The following is a 14,891-nucleotide window of genomic DNA, read 5'->3' on the forward strand; positions in this document are numbered from 1 at the left end:
CCTCGTCCCTGTACCAAAGACGCCTCGTCCCAGTGGCCCCCAGGATTACAGGCCCGTGGCACTGACCTCCCACATCATGAAGACCCTGGAAAGGCTCATCCTGGACCAGCTGCGACCCATAGTAAGACCACATCTGGATCCCCTTCAGTTCGCTTATCAGCCTCGTCTCGGAACAGAGGACGCCATCATCTACCTGCTCAATCGTGTCTACACCCATCTGGACCAGCCGGCGAGCACTGTGAGGGTCATGTTTTTTGACTTTTCCAGTGCTTTCAACACCATCAGGCCGACCCTCCTGGGTGATAAGTTAGCAGCGATGCAGGTGGATGCTTCTCTGGTGTCCTGGATTGTTGATTACCTGACAGGAAGACCACAATATGTACGTCTCCCACAGTGTGTGTCTGACAAGGTGATTAGCAACACAGGGGCACCACAGGGGACTGTCCTCTCCCCCTTCCTCTTCACCCTCTACACCACAGACTTCAGCCACTGCACAGAGACCTGCCATCTTCAGAAGTTTTCTGATGACTCTGCGGTGGTTGGATGCATCAGCAGGGATGATGAGACAGAGTACCGGGCTGTGGTCGACTCCTTTGTCACGTGGTGTGAGCAGAATCATCTGCAGCTCAACGTGGCAAAGACCAAGGAACTGATCGTGGACGTCAGGAAGACCAGGAAACACTTGACCCCTGTTTCAATCCAGGGGGTCAGTGTTGACATTGTGGAGGACTATAAATACCTTGGAGTACACATTGACAATAAACTGGACTGGGCTAAAAACACCACAGCACTTTACAGGAAGGGCCAGAGTCGTCTCTATTTTTTGAGGCGACTGAGGTCCTTCAACATCTGCCAGAAAATGCTGAGGATTTTCTTTGAGTCTGTTGTGGCCAGTGCGATCCTCTATGCTGTTGCATGCTGGGGGAGCAGGCTGAGGGTCGCAGATGCCAACAGACTTAATAAACTGATCCGTAAGGCCAGCAATGTTGTGGGGATGGAGCTGGACTCCCTCAAGGTGGTGTCGGAGAGGCGGATGCTGTCCAAGATAAAGACAATGTTGGATAACACCTCCCACCCACTCCATGACATGTTGGTCAGTCACAGGAGCTCGTTCAGTGAGAGACTGAGATTACCGAAAAGCACCACTGAACGACACAGGAAATCATTCCTGCCTGTGGCCATCTCCCTGTACAACGCATCCACTTAACACATTGTTTGCTGCTACAGCTACACATGTTTCTTTTCCAAATATTTATTTATAAGTGACTTATGTATGTATGTATGTATGTATATATATGTATATATTGTACTATTCTTAGTTAGCGTATTGTCTGTCTTGTCTTAATGTTGGTTTAAAATGGAGCACTGTAACAAAAAATAATTTCCCCCAGGGATCAATAAAGTATTCTGATTCTGATTCTGAATTATATATTATTTATTATATAAATATATTTAATATGTAATTGAACAATGTAAATCTTGTTTGTGCATTGTGGATGCAAAAGTGGAACAAGTGAAAATCATTTCCATGCTCTGTATTGGAAGTGAATTGCACTGTACCTTTTAAATAAATAAACAAACTGAAATTGAAATACTTATGTTATGATTTAGCATTTTTCTCTTCAGTTTTGGGCAGCACAATGGTGTGGTGGTTAGCCTCAAAGCCAGAAGGCCAGTATAGTTACAAAACCATAAACTGTGTGTGAAAGGTAGAAGTAGCCCCTGGTCTGTAACATGAAGCCACTTTGAAAAAGCTTTAAACCTGCATTTTTACTAATGGCCAGCAGGGGGCAACTCTTCTGTTACAAAAATCCTGGTTATGTGGAAGTCTATGAGAAAATCACCTTACTGCTCATTTGATTTGTGTTCAGTAAGTATCTCATAATGAGTTTATAGTTCCAATCACTAGTTTAAAATCTTCCACAACATGATGTGATATTCATTGAGTAAATGTAAAGTAAAACAGGTAATAAAGCAGGTCATTCGTGCCAGCATGCTAATTACTAGTATAATTGCCAAGATGCTAATGTATAGGTGTGCCCTTACATCCTGCAGTTTCTCAGCCAGATCTTGACAGTATTTGTTTCTTTTATTACCTCTGGTCACCTCTGGTTTTTCTGAAAGTCAACACAGGAAGAGCCAAGACGCAACCTTGGATATACACATGCATTCATTCAATTTATTGTTTATGTCAAAAAGCCATGATTTTAGCTAATAAATAGCAGTACACATAGGCTGTCTTCCTCCTTTCATCCTCAACTGATTGTGGCAGATGGCTGGCCTTCCTAAGCCTGGTTCTGCCAGAGATTTCTTTCCTGCTAAAAGTGCAGGTCATGCACTTTCTATGCAGCAAGTTAAATAAGAAATATCCATTGCAATAATTTGAAAACATGCCACATTAATTAATTTTCCCAAATATTTTGCACGGTACTGTTTTACACCCTTTGTAAAGTGGTTATAATAGACTCTCTCTGAGTTCTTAGCATCATTTTGGGAATTCTCTTCAAAATTGTATCCCTAGATTCTAACTTAGCATGTAAGTGTTTTTTTTTAATGATGTGTCAGAACCTATCTGTTGTGTTTCTCTGTGCCTCTGCATGAATATTTTTTACCCCTCTGTCTGTGGGGAAATTGCAGGAAGAGTTCTTTACCTCCAGTTAATTCAGTCTTTGTTTACGATAACTGTCACACGGGTAATTAAGTGTCTTCTTGCGCAGTAATTGCCAATTTAATCTTCCGTTCTTGTCTCTTGATTTGTTGCGTCGAATCTGTCAGTCAAGCAGGGCGTGGTTTCCATGGGGATGAGTCAAGTGTAGTAGTCATTCCCCTCAACAGGTTTCTGAACTAAATTACCTGTGGCCTCCTTAACGAGGTTGCTATGGAAAGGCAATTACACTAAATAGTAATCGTGCCAGACTAATTCGTCAGGCCTTTACCTCTTAAATTAATAGGTTTTTCACCTCTTGCTCTGCCTCACCCCATCCCACTCTGCGATAAGCAAACACTGTAAATAGGTAAAGTTTTTCTAAGAATGCTTGATTCTCTTCTAAGTAGCAAAGGAGAAACACGATTAATATTTTGAAGTGTGTAAACAGCTGTGCATGCTTTATTTAGCCTGATACCATGGGCATTGTTTACTCTGAATCTGAAGTTTCAGCTTTGAGATTTCAGATTCCTCTTGGTTCCTTTTTAAACACTCGCCCGCTGAGACCCAGGTGCATCCATGTCGTCCTTCGAGCACAGACCAACATTCTTTCCCCCACGACCACCTGCTCAGCTCACTAACTCGCACAAACACATGCCAAGTTCCCTCAGGTAATGCCAACATTACAACACAGGTGACTTGAAATTCACTGGGCACCGCCAATGTGGATGCTGATCCAGTTTGACTTGCGATCATCAGAGTAGGAACATCTGTGTGGGAGTAAATCCTCATTTGGAGCCTCATTAATTGTGTTTCTAGGTTGAAGACGTTTGAAAGTGGGCTGTCAGTGAAGAATACATGACCCGCTTCTATCGTCATTCACTGGATGGATTAAATCAACTCTCATCATTCCTGATCTACCGTGAGGAATGGGATTAATCAATCGGAGACAGTACATCTATCTGCAAATTAAAAACTGCGCTCATCAGTGAGCACGTAGCGCCGTGATTCTGCTGTTATTTTAGTGATGTGTTGAGTGGGTGGCTTCTTCACAACAAGAAAACGTCAGTCATAAATGGCTCACATGCGTAAACTGACCAGTTTTATAACTAAATGTTATAGTGACTATTCATTGCCATAAGATTTTTAGGAATTAAACTTTAAGGACCACTAGTTCATAGAAAATATATTTCTGGAAGTGGAAAACATTCAATATAACTTCCAATCTTCCCAGAACTGAACATCCCAGGAAATTCACCCCAAGGGCCAACCATGCAACGCTCAGAAAAATTGTAAAAGAAAATCCAAGTGCTCGAGCTCAGACTCTACAGCTCTCAATTAGATGCTAACATTTGTGACAATAATCTTTGGCCTTTGTGTCACTTTGGAGAAAACCAAACACACCTACTGTCAGCACGGTGGTGGAGGGAAGATGACTTTGGCTTGTTTTGCAGCCACGGGACCTTGGCAGCTTGTTATCCCTGAGTTGACCATGAACTCCTCTGTATACTAAAAAGGCCATAGCTAAAGAAAATGGACAATGATCCCAAGTACAGCTGCAAATCTACAACAGAATGAATGGGGGGGGGGAAAAGTCAAGATCCTGCAGTAGTCCAGTAAAAAGTTCAGGTCTGAACCTGAGTGAAATGCATTGGACCTTGAAAGAGCTATGTATATACAAATGTCCATAAACCTCCTTGAGCTGAAGCAACATTGTAAGGCACAATTTAAGAGAGCAATCAAGACACACAGAAAACAATGACCTTAAATTCTTCAAACAAAGAAGAACCACCCATGAGAAAACTTTCTTTTTCACATGACTATAAAATGGCTATAGATGTGAATGTGAGCAAGAATGGTCGTAACCCTCAACTTGTTGGCCCTGTGATAGATCAGCGACCTGTCCAGGGTGCATCCTTCCTTTCCTCTTATGACAGCTGGCATAGGTTTTAGGCCCCCATGACCCTGAATAGGAAAACTGGAAGAAGATAGACGGGTGGAAAAGTTTAGGAAAAAAGATAGCTGGTGAACAGGTTCCAAATCTTAGAAAAATGTTATGATGGTGATTGAGTAAAACTCAAAATGATAGCTGAGCAGGTTTTAATTTAGTCTTGTATTTTTCATCTTTGGTTTGCTGTTACAAATGTCTTCAGTCTCTCACTCGTGTAGATGATGAGTGGCTCTTGAGAAAGCTGCCAGGGCTGCTTGATTATGGAAAAAACAAAACAAAACTTAATAGCACTTATTTTGCCCACTGCTGAGATCACAGTTGTTTAATACAATTACACACAGACTTTAGGAAAATTGTAGTCTTATATACTTTAAAAAGGTTGACCTTTGGATTAATTTGAGTTTAAATAACTTTAATAATAATTCAACTGAAGATGACTAAATAAATAATTTAGTCATTCAGGGCGATCGTGGCTCAAGAGTTCGTCTTGTAATCGGAAGGTTGCCGGTTCGAGCCCCGGCTCGGACCGTCTCGGTCATTGTGTGCAAGGCACTTCACCTACCGTCTACTGGTGATGGCCAGAGGGGCTGATATGGCAGCCTCGCTTCTGTCAGTCTGCCCCAGGGGAGCTGTGGCTACAACTGTAGCTTGCCTCCACCAGTGTGAGAGTGAATGAATAGTGGAATTGTAAAGCGCTTTGAGGGTCTCGAAAAGCGCTATATAAATGCAATCCATTATTATACATCATATCTTAATTTTTACCATCATAGTCACACTTGTGAGTTTCAGCAGAGACGCCAAATAAAGAGGACCGTGGTTTATGCATCATGGCAGCACAAACAGCATTATAAAACAGACAACATCTACTTGATAAAGCATTGTTTCGTCTTCTTAAAAGTTCACAAAAACAGTGTGTCAAAATCTGGATCATCGTAATAATGTTGCCAGTGGTTCCCCCACTCAGCTCTTTGACTGAACCGATATACTGTATTGTCAGTAATTGTTCAGTTGCATGGTGGGATTTAGTCACAGCTTTTGCTGACAGCTGATTATATCACTTTGTCACGACACTGACAAAGACATACTTTTCAGTGAAAGCTGAAATGATTTCACTTTGAACCAAGCTGCTTGTTCTTCAACTCTGAAAAAGGCATACCTTTGCAGTCCAATGACATTTTTTTAACCTTAGTCTTGCTTCTGCACACATGGTAGATTTTAAATCAAACAATCAACATGTGATGTGCAGATTTTCGAAGTTTCAGATTTTTAATTCAGGGGGTTTAACAAAAGTAGTGCATCAACTGATTGTAAATTACAGCCATAGCATATGCAGAGAAATGAGGGTGTGACTGTATGCAGATAGTATGCACAGTGCAGGCTGCAAACATAGCCTGTGGATTCCTTAATCTAAATATAGCAGTAAGCGGTTTACACATTCACCTAATAAGTGGGAAATCTCTGGTTCGATCCCAAGGGGAGACACAAATCCCTTTGGGGTTACATCAGGAAGGCCAACCTACGGTAAAAAATCTGCCGAATCAAACATGCGAGCTACCCCTGTGGCGACCTCTTGTGAATAAGACTGCAGCTTAAAGTAGCTTTCTACAGGACTATACTGTGTGCACAGATGCAGCCAAATACTGCAAAACTGGAACACCATGTCAAAGTGCAAATGGATAATGACCCAAAGAATACTGCAAGAGCAACCGAAGAGTTTCACAATGCACAGAAATGGGATATTCTTCAATGACTAAGCCAGTCATCCAATCTGAGCCCAACAGAGTGTGTTTTATAGTTTCTGAAGACCAAACTCAAAGCACATACACCCAAAAGCAGCAACAGAAGGTCACTGAGCATCTCATGCAGGAAAAAGAGCATTTGATGATCTCCATGGGTTCTAGACTTCAGGCAGTCACTGACTGCGCAGGATTTTCACAGAAGTATTAAAAATAACCTATTTCAAATTATGCTGGTTTTGTTAGGGTCCCTGGGTCGTCGACCCAGTGTTTTGTGTTCTTGGTTCTTTGATTTTGTTATTTCATTATATTCTAGCTTTGCTTTATGGGTTTTAGGATTATTCTTAGTTTAGGTTCTCTGGGTGGGGTTTGGTTAGAGTTTTAGTGTTCTGGTTTTCTGTCTGTGTTCCATAGTTGCTGTCTCCCCTGTCTGCAGTATCCCCACGTCCAGTCAGTGTCTGTGTCTGCCCTGGTCCCACGTCTCTGTTCCCTTTGTTATAGTGCTTGCCTGTGAGTCTGTGTTATGTTTCCTGTTTTACTTTGAAAGTCCATGTCTCATGTTAATGTGTCTGGTTTTGCTTCCCCTTGTCTCGTTAGGCCTGATTTGCCCCAGCTGTGTTTCCCTCCTGTTGCCCATTCCCTGATTGCTCCCTCTATGTATTTAAGCCCTGTGTTTCAGTTTGTCAGTGTCATGATCTACTCGTATCTTGCTGTGTGTGCTGTCTGCGTAGGTGTATTTTGTAGTCTAGTCTCAGTTTTGTTACACTTTTGAGTTCAGCATTAAAGCTGTGCTGAACGTTTGTCTCCGGAGTCTGCACTTTGGGTCCTTTTCCTGCCTGCATACAGTCGTTTCATAACAGGTTTATCTAATTACGCCTCTGTAAATGGGGGATAGTGTATAAAAATGGCTGTAATTCTTACAATGCTTACTCACTGCCTGCAATCCACATACAATCCGCATTTCGCCACACCCCCATTTAGTTATACAGCTGTAATTCTTAATCAGTCAATGCAGGACTTTTGTTAAACCCTTGAATTAAAGCTTTTTTCTTTTATCTAAAATCTCCCAAAAATGACAACAATTTCAGCATTGTCCAAATATGTATGTATTGAGTATTTCATATTCATTATCCTATGGATACACACAAACCGATGTTGTATTTTATTGTTTGTTGGTCCCTCTCTTACAGAGAGCAAACCTTGATGCTTTAGCTGATGTTTGGTTGGTCTTTAATGCCGAGCAGCTCTGCTGAGGGCTTTCTTGATCTAAAAAAAAATACAGCAGAGAGTATGGAAATCATGTATGGAAGGAGGTGTCATTGCAAAATATATGCAAAATTATGGAGTAATCAGTCCACTGCATAAAGTTTGAATCTTTTTTACACACTGTACTATAATCAAAAGAAAGACATATATTTTTGTGTCCACACAGCTGTACTCCAAATCGAGATAACCACACACAGTCTTTACTCTACACTTTTCACTTTTCATGAACAAATCGCAGCACTGCAGGTTTCTTCGTTTCAACACTGACACTCCACTGCACTTTGCTGCCCTCCTATGTGCTTTAATGGAACTAACAGTACATACAGTTGAATGCATCCAAAAACACCCTAGCAAAGGCTGGATCACCAAATCCCTCACTCTATAATTCAAAGAGCCTGAGATTTAAAAAAAAAAGGGCTTTAATGGTCTTAGTGCTTATAGGGTGTTGGTGTTAAACCATACATGTGTAAAAACGGATCTCTACTTTTGCTTCCCTTGGAAGAAAGACAAAAAGGTTATATGCAGTTATAGTCTTACCTGAGCCACTGATTTCCAAAGCTAGGTAACCATCAATCAAGGAGCTGAACCCTGTCAGCCCACCCATGGCAGCATAAGGGACATCCCTGCCCACAGGCTGACCGCGTGCCTGCCTCTCCAGTTTTGTCTCAACCTGCCAAGAAGATAGAGCAAACACAATAAAGTTTTATTTGAAATTATGCAGAGTAATAGAAATCTAGATCTAGCATCTGCTTCTTTAACAAGAAGAAAACATGTTTGATGTTTGAGTTGTCTTACCAGAGTCTGGTGTTCAGAGCTGGGCTGGCCACACCCACAGGTGTAGGGACTCTGGAATCCAGAACAAGAACTGCCTGATAAAAAAGTCAGCAGAACAAGAGTCCACATAGGTGCTGGAGTTCACACTGAGTGGAGTAAACCTGTAATACAGTTTTAAAATGTAGTGATTTCAGACTCACAAGACTTGCACAAGTGGCCTGCTGCTTCACTGTGATGTTGAGGTAAGTGTTTACACCTGCAGCGCACAGGGTTTGGTCCAAGCCGAGGGACGTACTCGTAGGCAGGGCAGCAGCATCCCTTGACTCTGCATGGTAAGGCCAGGGGTCGCTCAGAGGGAACCACTTCCCAGTCTGTTTTATGTTGCTTGTACCTGGATTACATTTCATTACTGAGCATGTGCAAGAGAGAAGGATGTCTGAGTGTGTGAGTTATAAAGGAATGTGTTACCTATGTGCACAGAAGCACTGTGTTTCTGGGCCAATCAGCTTACAGTCAATACCCCCAGGCACTCCATAGCTCACATATAACCGGTTTTTAAGTCGCTGAGAAAACATCTTCTTCCTGTATTCCTCATATTGCTCTGGAGTGAAGAGCTTTTCTCCATCATCATCACCCACAATCCTTCAGAAGACGAACCACCAATAGGAATAATATTACATACAGTTAAATCTATTTATATTCCTTGTTTTCCTATAATACGAGCTTATCTAAGTGTAATAGCATAGTCGCTATGTTAACTTTGGCAAAAGCTGTCACGTGACGGTGACTGAAAACCCAAAACCATCAGTCAAAAGACACTCGCCAAACAAACCTTCTGTATTCCCAGTAGTCATCAACTGCTTTTAAAGCGGATTGATCGAGATCTATTTTCTCCATGTTGTTAGAGGGTTTAACTTGTAGCTGTAGCTCGCTCCTTGCACAGTAGCTACTCTTTGTGTTTACAACCAGTTTTAAAATTGCCATGGAGATGGTTTTAGACTTCCCTCTAATGGGCGCAGGGTGAACTACACACACGCGCACACAAAGCAATGACGGATTTGTGGCTTGCTATCGTCGTGAACGTTACAATATGCCGTATGATTTCTTTTTTACGGAATAAACTCATTGTTACTTAAAGGTTTCCCCTTAAATAATACTCGTAGATAAACGAAAGTAATTCAATAAAATATTTGGTTAGAGGCGATACACCACGATAAGTAGGGTATGAATACATTTCCCATAATTCAATAGCACTGACGCATGCACGAGACGTCCAGTGGAACCATGACATTCAGCGCAGTTGCATGCTTGGAATTTAGCTGCCGACTTTTGCATACAGAGACCCCGTCGGTTTTTCGAGGCTGTGTCGGAAGGCGGCGGAATGACTTTGAGCCGGAAAAGACACCTTCACTCGAAGTTCGGTAGCTAACTTTTCGTTAACGGAAACAAAGGGAGGGTGCCGTTCACAACACAGCAACAACAGCCCTGGGTTGCCAAACAACAAGCATCATTCAGTGTCAGCCACCGGTAGCCGCTGGAGCTCACAGTCGCCTCGTCACTGCCTATCTGCAGCCTGCAAATTTCCGCTTCAGTTCAAGTTAGTTTCCCAGATAACACGGTGGGTTGAAATGTGTGTTTTTTGAAAGGTTTTGGGACACGAAAAAGGTTTACCTTCCCTTTTCGCTGTTGACTGTATGGTTTCAGTGCTGGCGAGCAGAAATGTCGAGCTAACGTGAAATATCGACAGAGTTGGAAACCGCTTCAGTGACTGTTAAGTAGTTAAAAACAAATGTCCCGAAATGCCTATCAGAAACGAAGCACACGTGTGGTTTGGATTCGTTTTCAGTGCTGGGTTGGATAATCTACTTTAAACATGTTTATTTTATATTCTGCTAGGTGATAAACAGGTTCAGTAAGTTCTGTATTTTGTTTTTTTGTAAAACCCAAGCACTGTTGACAGTTCGGTATTGCGCACCTGTCGCCCAATTGAACCATTCGCTGACCCTGCCAGTTGTTTGCCTGTGCAGATGACATGCGACAGCTGTTGTGGTCAATATTTAACTTCTGGGATAGATGTGAATGGCTGGTAAGGAGTCCGATAAGCCATGCGCCCGATTAGGCACGCTGTGTTAAACAGTCCTCTAACCAGGTGGAAGATTATTTGTCTGAAACGTTTGTGTTTCCATGAAATTATGGTCCGGTCATGACAAGAGTCTCACTTCCTGACTTACTTATACCGTTACTTTAAGAATTTCTTCCTAGTTGAGTTTGTATTTGCTGATAACTGGTTTTGCCCAGGTCACAGAAAGGACATGTTTGCGTGTATGAGAAGCATCACTTAACAGATTGTGTTACTCATCTTTTCATAATTTATCTGCTCAATCACCATCTCCTCTCCAGCCTCACAAAAAGAAGTGACACTCCCTCACCCAAGAGATTTTTCAGAAAATGAACCTGGTGACAAAGTTGTGAAAGCTGAGAAATTGTCTAATGTGCTTTGACTGTGCACAGTGCGCTTGCAGATTATTTGTCACTATTGTGCCCATTGTGGGATTGGGGTATGAATGTCCTCTGTCTGTTTCTCTCTCCCCTATTTGGAGCTGCAAAGTAGGTACGGTGAAATCTAAACTAGTAATCAGGTTTCTGGGCTAAGAGGGCTGAAAGAGATTTGTAGCTTAGTGTTTGTAACCAAAAGCAGTAAAAGGGGGAAAATGTCACTAGTAACAACAAGGTATTTCAGGAAACCTTGCTATTAATGATAAGATAGATGTGATAATTCACATGAGGTTGTGCTTTCATTAACTCACCCAGAAATACTCATTCTGTGTTTAAAAACATTGTGAGCCCTTACAAATTTAGAGGATGAACAAAAATGAGACTGCAATGGGTTTAAGCTTTTTTTTCTTTTAATCATGACATTGCAGCACTGCAAAAAAAAAAAAAAAATCCATCTCATCCATTTTCTTCTGTTCATCCTTATTAGGGCCGTGGGGGGCTGGAGGCTATTCCAGCTACCATAGGGCATGAGATGGTGTACACCCTGGGGAGGTCGCCAGTCTGAAGCAAGGCTAACACAGAGAGAGAGAGAGAATCAGTCACACTCACATTAACACCTGTGTATAATTTAGAATCACAAGTTAACCTTATCTCACTAACTGCATGTCTTTGGATTGTGGGAGGGAGTTTTGCTGCAGTGTTTAAAGTAATTGTTTTGTCAGATTTTTCATTGCATCCCTAATGTAAGCATGTTTTTCCTTCTATATTAATGTTGTTATTTCTGTCTGTTGTCTTCTTTTTCTTGTTCTTGTTTGTTTTTAAAGCATTTTCAGCCATGTCTGCTGATCCCCTGCCTAAAAACCCAGTCTGCATTGGTGATTTGGTCTCACACATCTTGCAACCCAAGCACCTTTCCAAACACCCCTGAGTGCCGATGTCTGTGGCTACACTTCTTGGCTTCTGCTGTTACTCCAGACTTCTTCATATCCCCTCACGATGAGCAGGATGTGCAGCAGACTTTGACAGCTTTGACCTCTGTTTGACTAAGGACAGCAGGATTTGTTTCCTGCAGGAACTGCTACGTTGTCAAGCTGATTGTTTAAAAATTCAAAGAACTCAAGACCTTCAGCCTCAGACCGGGCATTCATAGCCACCTTTCCCCTTCACCACAGTACCATGCTGGCTGCACTACTGCGTAGGAACATGTCTCAGAAGCTGAGTATGCTACTCCTGGCATTTGGCCTGGCATGGGGACTTATGCTGCTGAGGTACACTGTGCAGCAGCCTCGCCATCAGAGCAGTGCAGAGTTGCGTGAGAAGATACTGGAGCTAAGCCGGCGATATGTCAAAGTGCTGACAGAAGAGAACCAGAATGCACCAGGTGGGCCACAAGGAACCTCCATGGCAGGATATGGTAAGAATTTAGAAAAATTCAGAAGTGGTGCAATATTACCATACTTTTTAAATGGAAAGTATGATGATATTGCACCATATTTTACTAATACCTACATGACAAGTGTGTCTCATAGTTGCAAGAAAAGCAGCCTCAAGGACTGATTTTTTCCCCCTTCTGTCTTTTTCTCTGTACTTTACTCAAATAGCTGACCTGAAGAGGACTATAGCTGTGTTACTGGATGACATTCTGACACGGCTTGTAAAACTGGAGGGGAAAATTGAACTGGTGGTCAATTCCTCCTCTACAAACAGCTCCCACACAGCAGGGGGCCTGCTTGCATCTGCTCCTGTAGCCCTGCAGAAACCTGTGAAGCAGCAGGAGAAACCTGGAAGTCACCCAGGGACATATCGCCTTCATCCACACATACCTAATAGGGCCCGACCACATTAAGAAGGCCAAATATTATATCTTTTTGTTAAATAAGCACACCAAGTTTTACATCTTTCATTGCTAATGAAGCAACATCAGATAAATAAAGAGCTGCAGGGATTCTTATGGATGCCCAGAAGCTTAAGTTATGGAATGTGTCTCAGAAATATTCATCCAACTCAGAAGAAAGAGGACCTCTTTAGTCTCTCAATGCTGATATTTATTTCATTTTTTTGTACCAATACTTCCAGCACATCTTTTTCTTGTTTTGTATTTCCATTGCTGAAACTATTATGCCTATTTTTTCAAATGTAAGGTGACTGTTTAAGTATATGCCAAAAGCAGATGCTTGAAACTGTTCCTGAATTCTAAATGCTTAATCATAAAACCAGCTTAAAATGCTCCCATCGCCAACAAGTTACAGTACTACTTCAACATATCAAAATGCTGTACATGTATGATAGCTTAGAATACAGTTTTAGTTTTTTGCTGCCACGATTGCTAAGAACTAAAGAACTTGAAGATTCTTCCTTTAGCTTACAGCTAATGAGGTTTTAAGGCAAAATTAACTAGGTAGTTTTCTTGTAACAAAAAATCCAAAGAATATTATTTGCACTCCATGTGAAGGCAATATAAATGTGTATGTTCTGTTGCTGTGAGACGTATGGAGAATATCATGGGATGATGCCTATTTGCCGCTGTAAATGCGTGCGAGTGTGTGTGCTTGCTCTGTCTCACTTCAAATCCAGTAGCTCAAAGAGACTGAATGTATATGCAGTGAGTTTTTAGCCCACTAATGCTGTTAGGATAAGTGACTCACTGCTTACACATATTCATGGTGCACTGTGATTATAGAAACCTTTTAAAATTAAATCATCTGCATTGGACCTGTGCTCTTAGCATAGTTAACACTGGTTTGTCCACCAAGAAAGAAAAACTTGTTGGTCGTTATATTGGATTTGCAACATTTTTATCAACATTTCTTCCTTTTTTTTGGCAGGAGGGGGATTATACAAAACACAGCATGAGTGGCAGAATAAAAGTGAGGAAAAATAAGGCAGTTAAAGCAGCTTTGTTTCAGCTTAACAGTATGTGGCGATCACAGGACTAAATAATCGAGTAGTGGCGCGGCCTTAATTTGCTACATGATGCAATGAAGTAAAAATGATAAGGTGGTGACCTGATGGGAGATGTCTTTACTCACACAACCCTATTTTCCAAAAAAACAAAAAAAACCCAAACTGTAAAATAACTGATTTAAAAATAAAATAAATTTAAGCAGTAGCAGCATGCTTCCCAGAAAGCCTAGTCCAACACTAAAAGAAAAATGCAGTTTAGTCCAGTACTAGGTATAATGCATGTCTGGGAATCTTTATTTAAATACAACAAAAAGAGCACTACTATTTGTTCATGTTTTTATTGAGAAGTAGAATAAAAACTTCACCATCTTCCAATGTGTATGAAGAAGGAAAGAAGACACAACTCCAGGAGCATAATGTAGAAAACAACTTTGTTGCTAACCCGTGGACTTTATTTTATGACCTCAAGCTAAAGTGTCACACTGCAGGAATAAAGTTGCTTAATATTTAACTGCAGCTGGACGTTTGTCTTTTTTGTAACTTGTATTTGGTGGAGCTTTTTTTTTTCTTTTTTAGGAAATGGGGTTGTAAAGTGTGATTTAGACTTCTGCGGAAAATCTGGCACAACTGACTTTGCAACCGGGAGCTCCTAATACCTACACCGCAACCTTTGTCGCCATTCAAGTCGTTGACCTGTAGTTACGTTTGTCGTGAGGAGTACGTCAGGTTATACAGAAGGTTCCGGCGTAAGGTTAAAATGGGGTTCCGATTATGGTGTACATCTGACGCGGAAGTGTAATTCACCTGCAAATTAACATCATGATTTAAAAAAAAGATCACCAGTAAGTTTGTGTCCTGTCCTCTGACATAAAGAGAAGCACAGCACTGAAATACAAAGCAGGTCCTTCTTGAACATTTAAATGTTTTTTTTAAAATCATGTTTCTTCACGTGACTGTAGCCTCTACTCTGCCTCCAACGATCTTAACTCTCACTCTCTACAATGAGAAATTTTGCTCTCCTTGACAATAAATTACTTTATCCTGTGTGGCAGCGTTGCTTTGTACTACAACATCTTAATGTTTCTCCGCGACACTAATGGTCCGTGAAAGAACATTACAA

The 14,891-nt window shown here is 41.4% G+C and overlaps 2 protein-coding genes across 6 annotated transcripts; one reads left to right on the forward strand and one right to left on the reverse strand.

The window, feature by feature from the left end:
- Positions 1–4,489: 4,489 nt before the first annotated feature.
- fam221a (family with sequence similarity 221 member A) lies at positions 4,490–9,795 on the reverse strand. 2 transcript variants are annotated; one of them, XM_085262486.1, is made up of 6 exons: positions 9,630–9,795; positions 8,840–9,013; positions 8,572–8,762; positions 8,393–8,466; positions 8,135–8,267; positions 4,490–7,597 (listed from the first exon to the last, which is right to left on the reverse strand). In XM_085262486.1, exons 1-6 carry the CDS (start codon positions 9,704–9,706, stop codon positions 7,494–7,496), a joined length of 753 nt encoding a protein of 250 aa, XP_085118612.1. In that variant the 5' UTR covers positions 9,707–9,795; the 3' UTR covers positions 4,490–7,493. The 2 variants fall into 2 exon arrangements, with proteins under 2 accessions (XP_085118612.1, XP_085118611.1); XM_085262485.1 differs by lacking the exon at positions 9,630–9,795 and adding an exon at positions 9,204–9,560.
- ccdc126 (coiled-coil domain containing 126) lies at positions 9,624–14,815 on the forward strand. 4 transcript variants are annotated; one of them, XM_085262488.1, is made up of 4 exons: positions 9,624–9,989; positions 11,355–11,433; positions 11,692–12,281; positions 12,469–14,815. In XM_085262488.1, the coding sequence occupies exons 3-4, from the start codon at positions 12,044–12,046 to the stop codon at positions 12,711–12,713; spliced, it is 483 nt and encodes a 160-aa protein (XP_085118614.1). In that variant the 5' UTR covers positions 9,624–9,989; positions 11,355–11,433; positions 11,692–12,043; the 3' UTR covers positions 12,714–14,815. The 4 variants fall into 4 exon arrangements, with proteins under 4 accessions (XP_085118614.1, XP_085118613.1, XP_085118615.1 ...); XM_085262487.1 differs by lacking the exon at positions 11,355–11,433; XM_085262489.1 differs by lacking the exon at positions 11,355–11,433 and having other exon boundaries at positions 9,624–9,968.
- The last annotated feature ends 76 nt before the right edge of the window (positions 14,816–14,891 follow it).

The sequence above is a fragment of the Mchenga conophoros genome, linkage group LG22, assembly GCF_057382185.1.
Source record: "Mchenga conophoros isolate Kocher_MC1m ecotype Shallow Benthic linkage group LG22, M_conophoros_male_GT1.1, whole genome shotgun sequence".
NCBI classification, from domain to species: domain Eukaryota; kingdom Metazoa; phylum Chordata; class Actinopteri; order Cichliformes; family Cichlidae; genus Mchenga; species Mchenga conophoros.

Excerpts from the sequence above, each read along its gene's own strand:
- fam221a (XM_085262485.1), bottom strand. The coding sequence starts at position 9,355 with ATGGCAATTTTAAAACTGGTTGTAAACACAAAGAGTAGCTACTGTGCA. Across the intron at positions 8,467-8,571 it reads AGGCCACTTGTGCAAGTCTT|GCAGTTCTTGTTCTGGATTC; the intron begins GTGAGTCTGAAA and ends CTTTTTTATCAG. Across the intron at positions 8,268-8,392 it reads GCTCTGAACACCAGACTCTG|GTTGAGACAAAACTGGAGAG; the intron begins GTAAGACAACTC and ends TCTTCTTGGCAG.
- ccdc126 (XM_085262488.1), top strand. The coding sequence starts at position 12,044 with ATGCTGGCTGCACTACTGCGTAGGAACATGTCTCAGAAGCTGAGTATG. Across the intron at positions 12,282-12,468 it reads AACCTCCATGGCAGGATATG|CTGACCTGAAGAGGACTATA; the intron begins GTAAGAATTTAG and ends TTACTCAAATAG.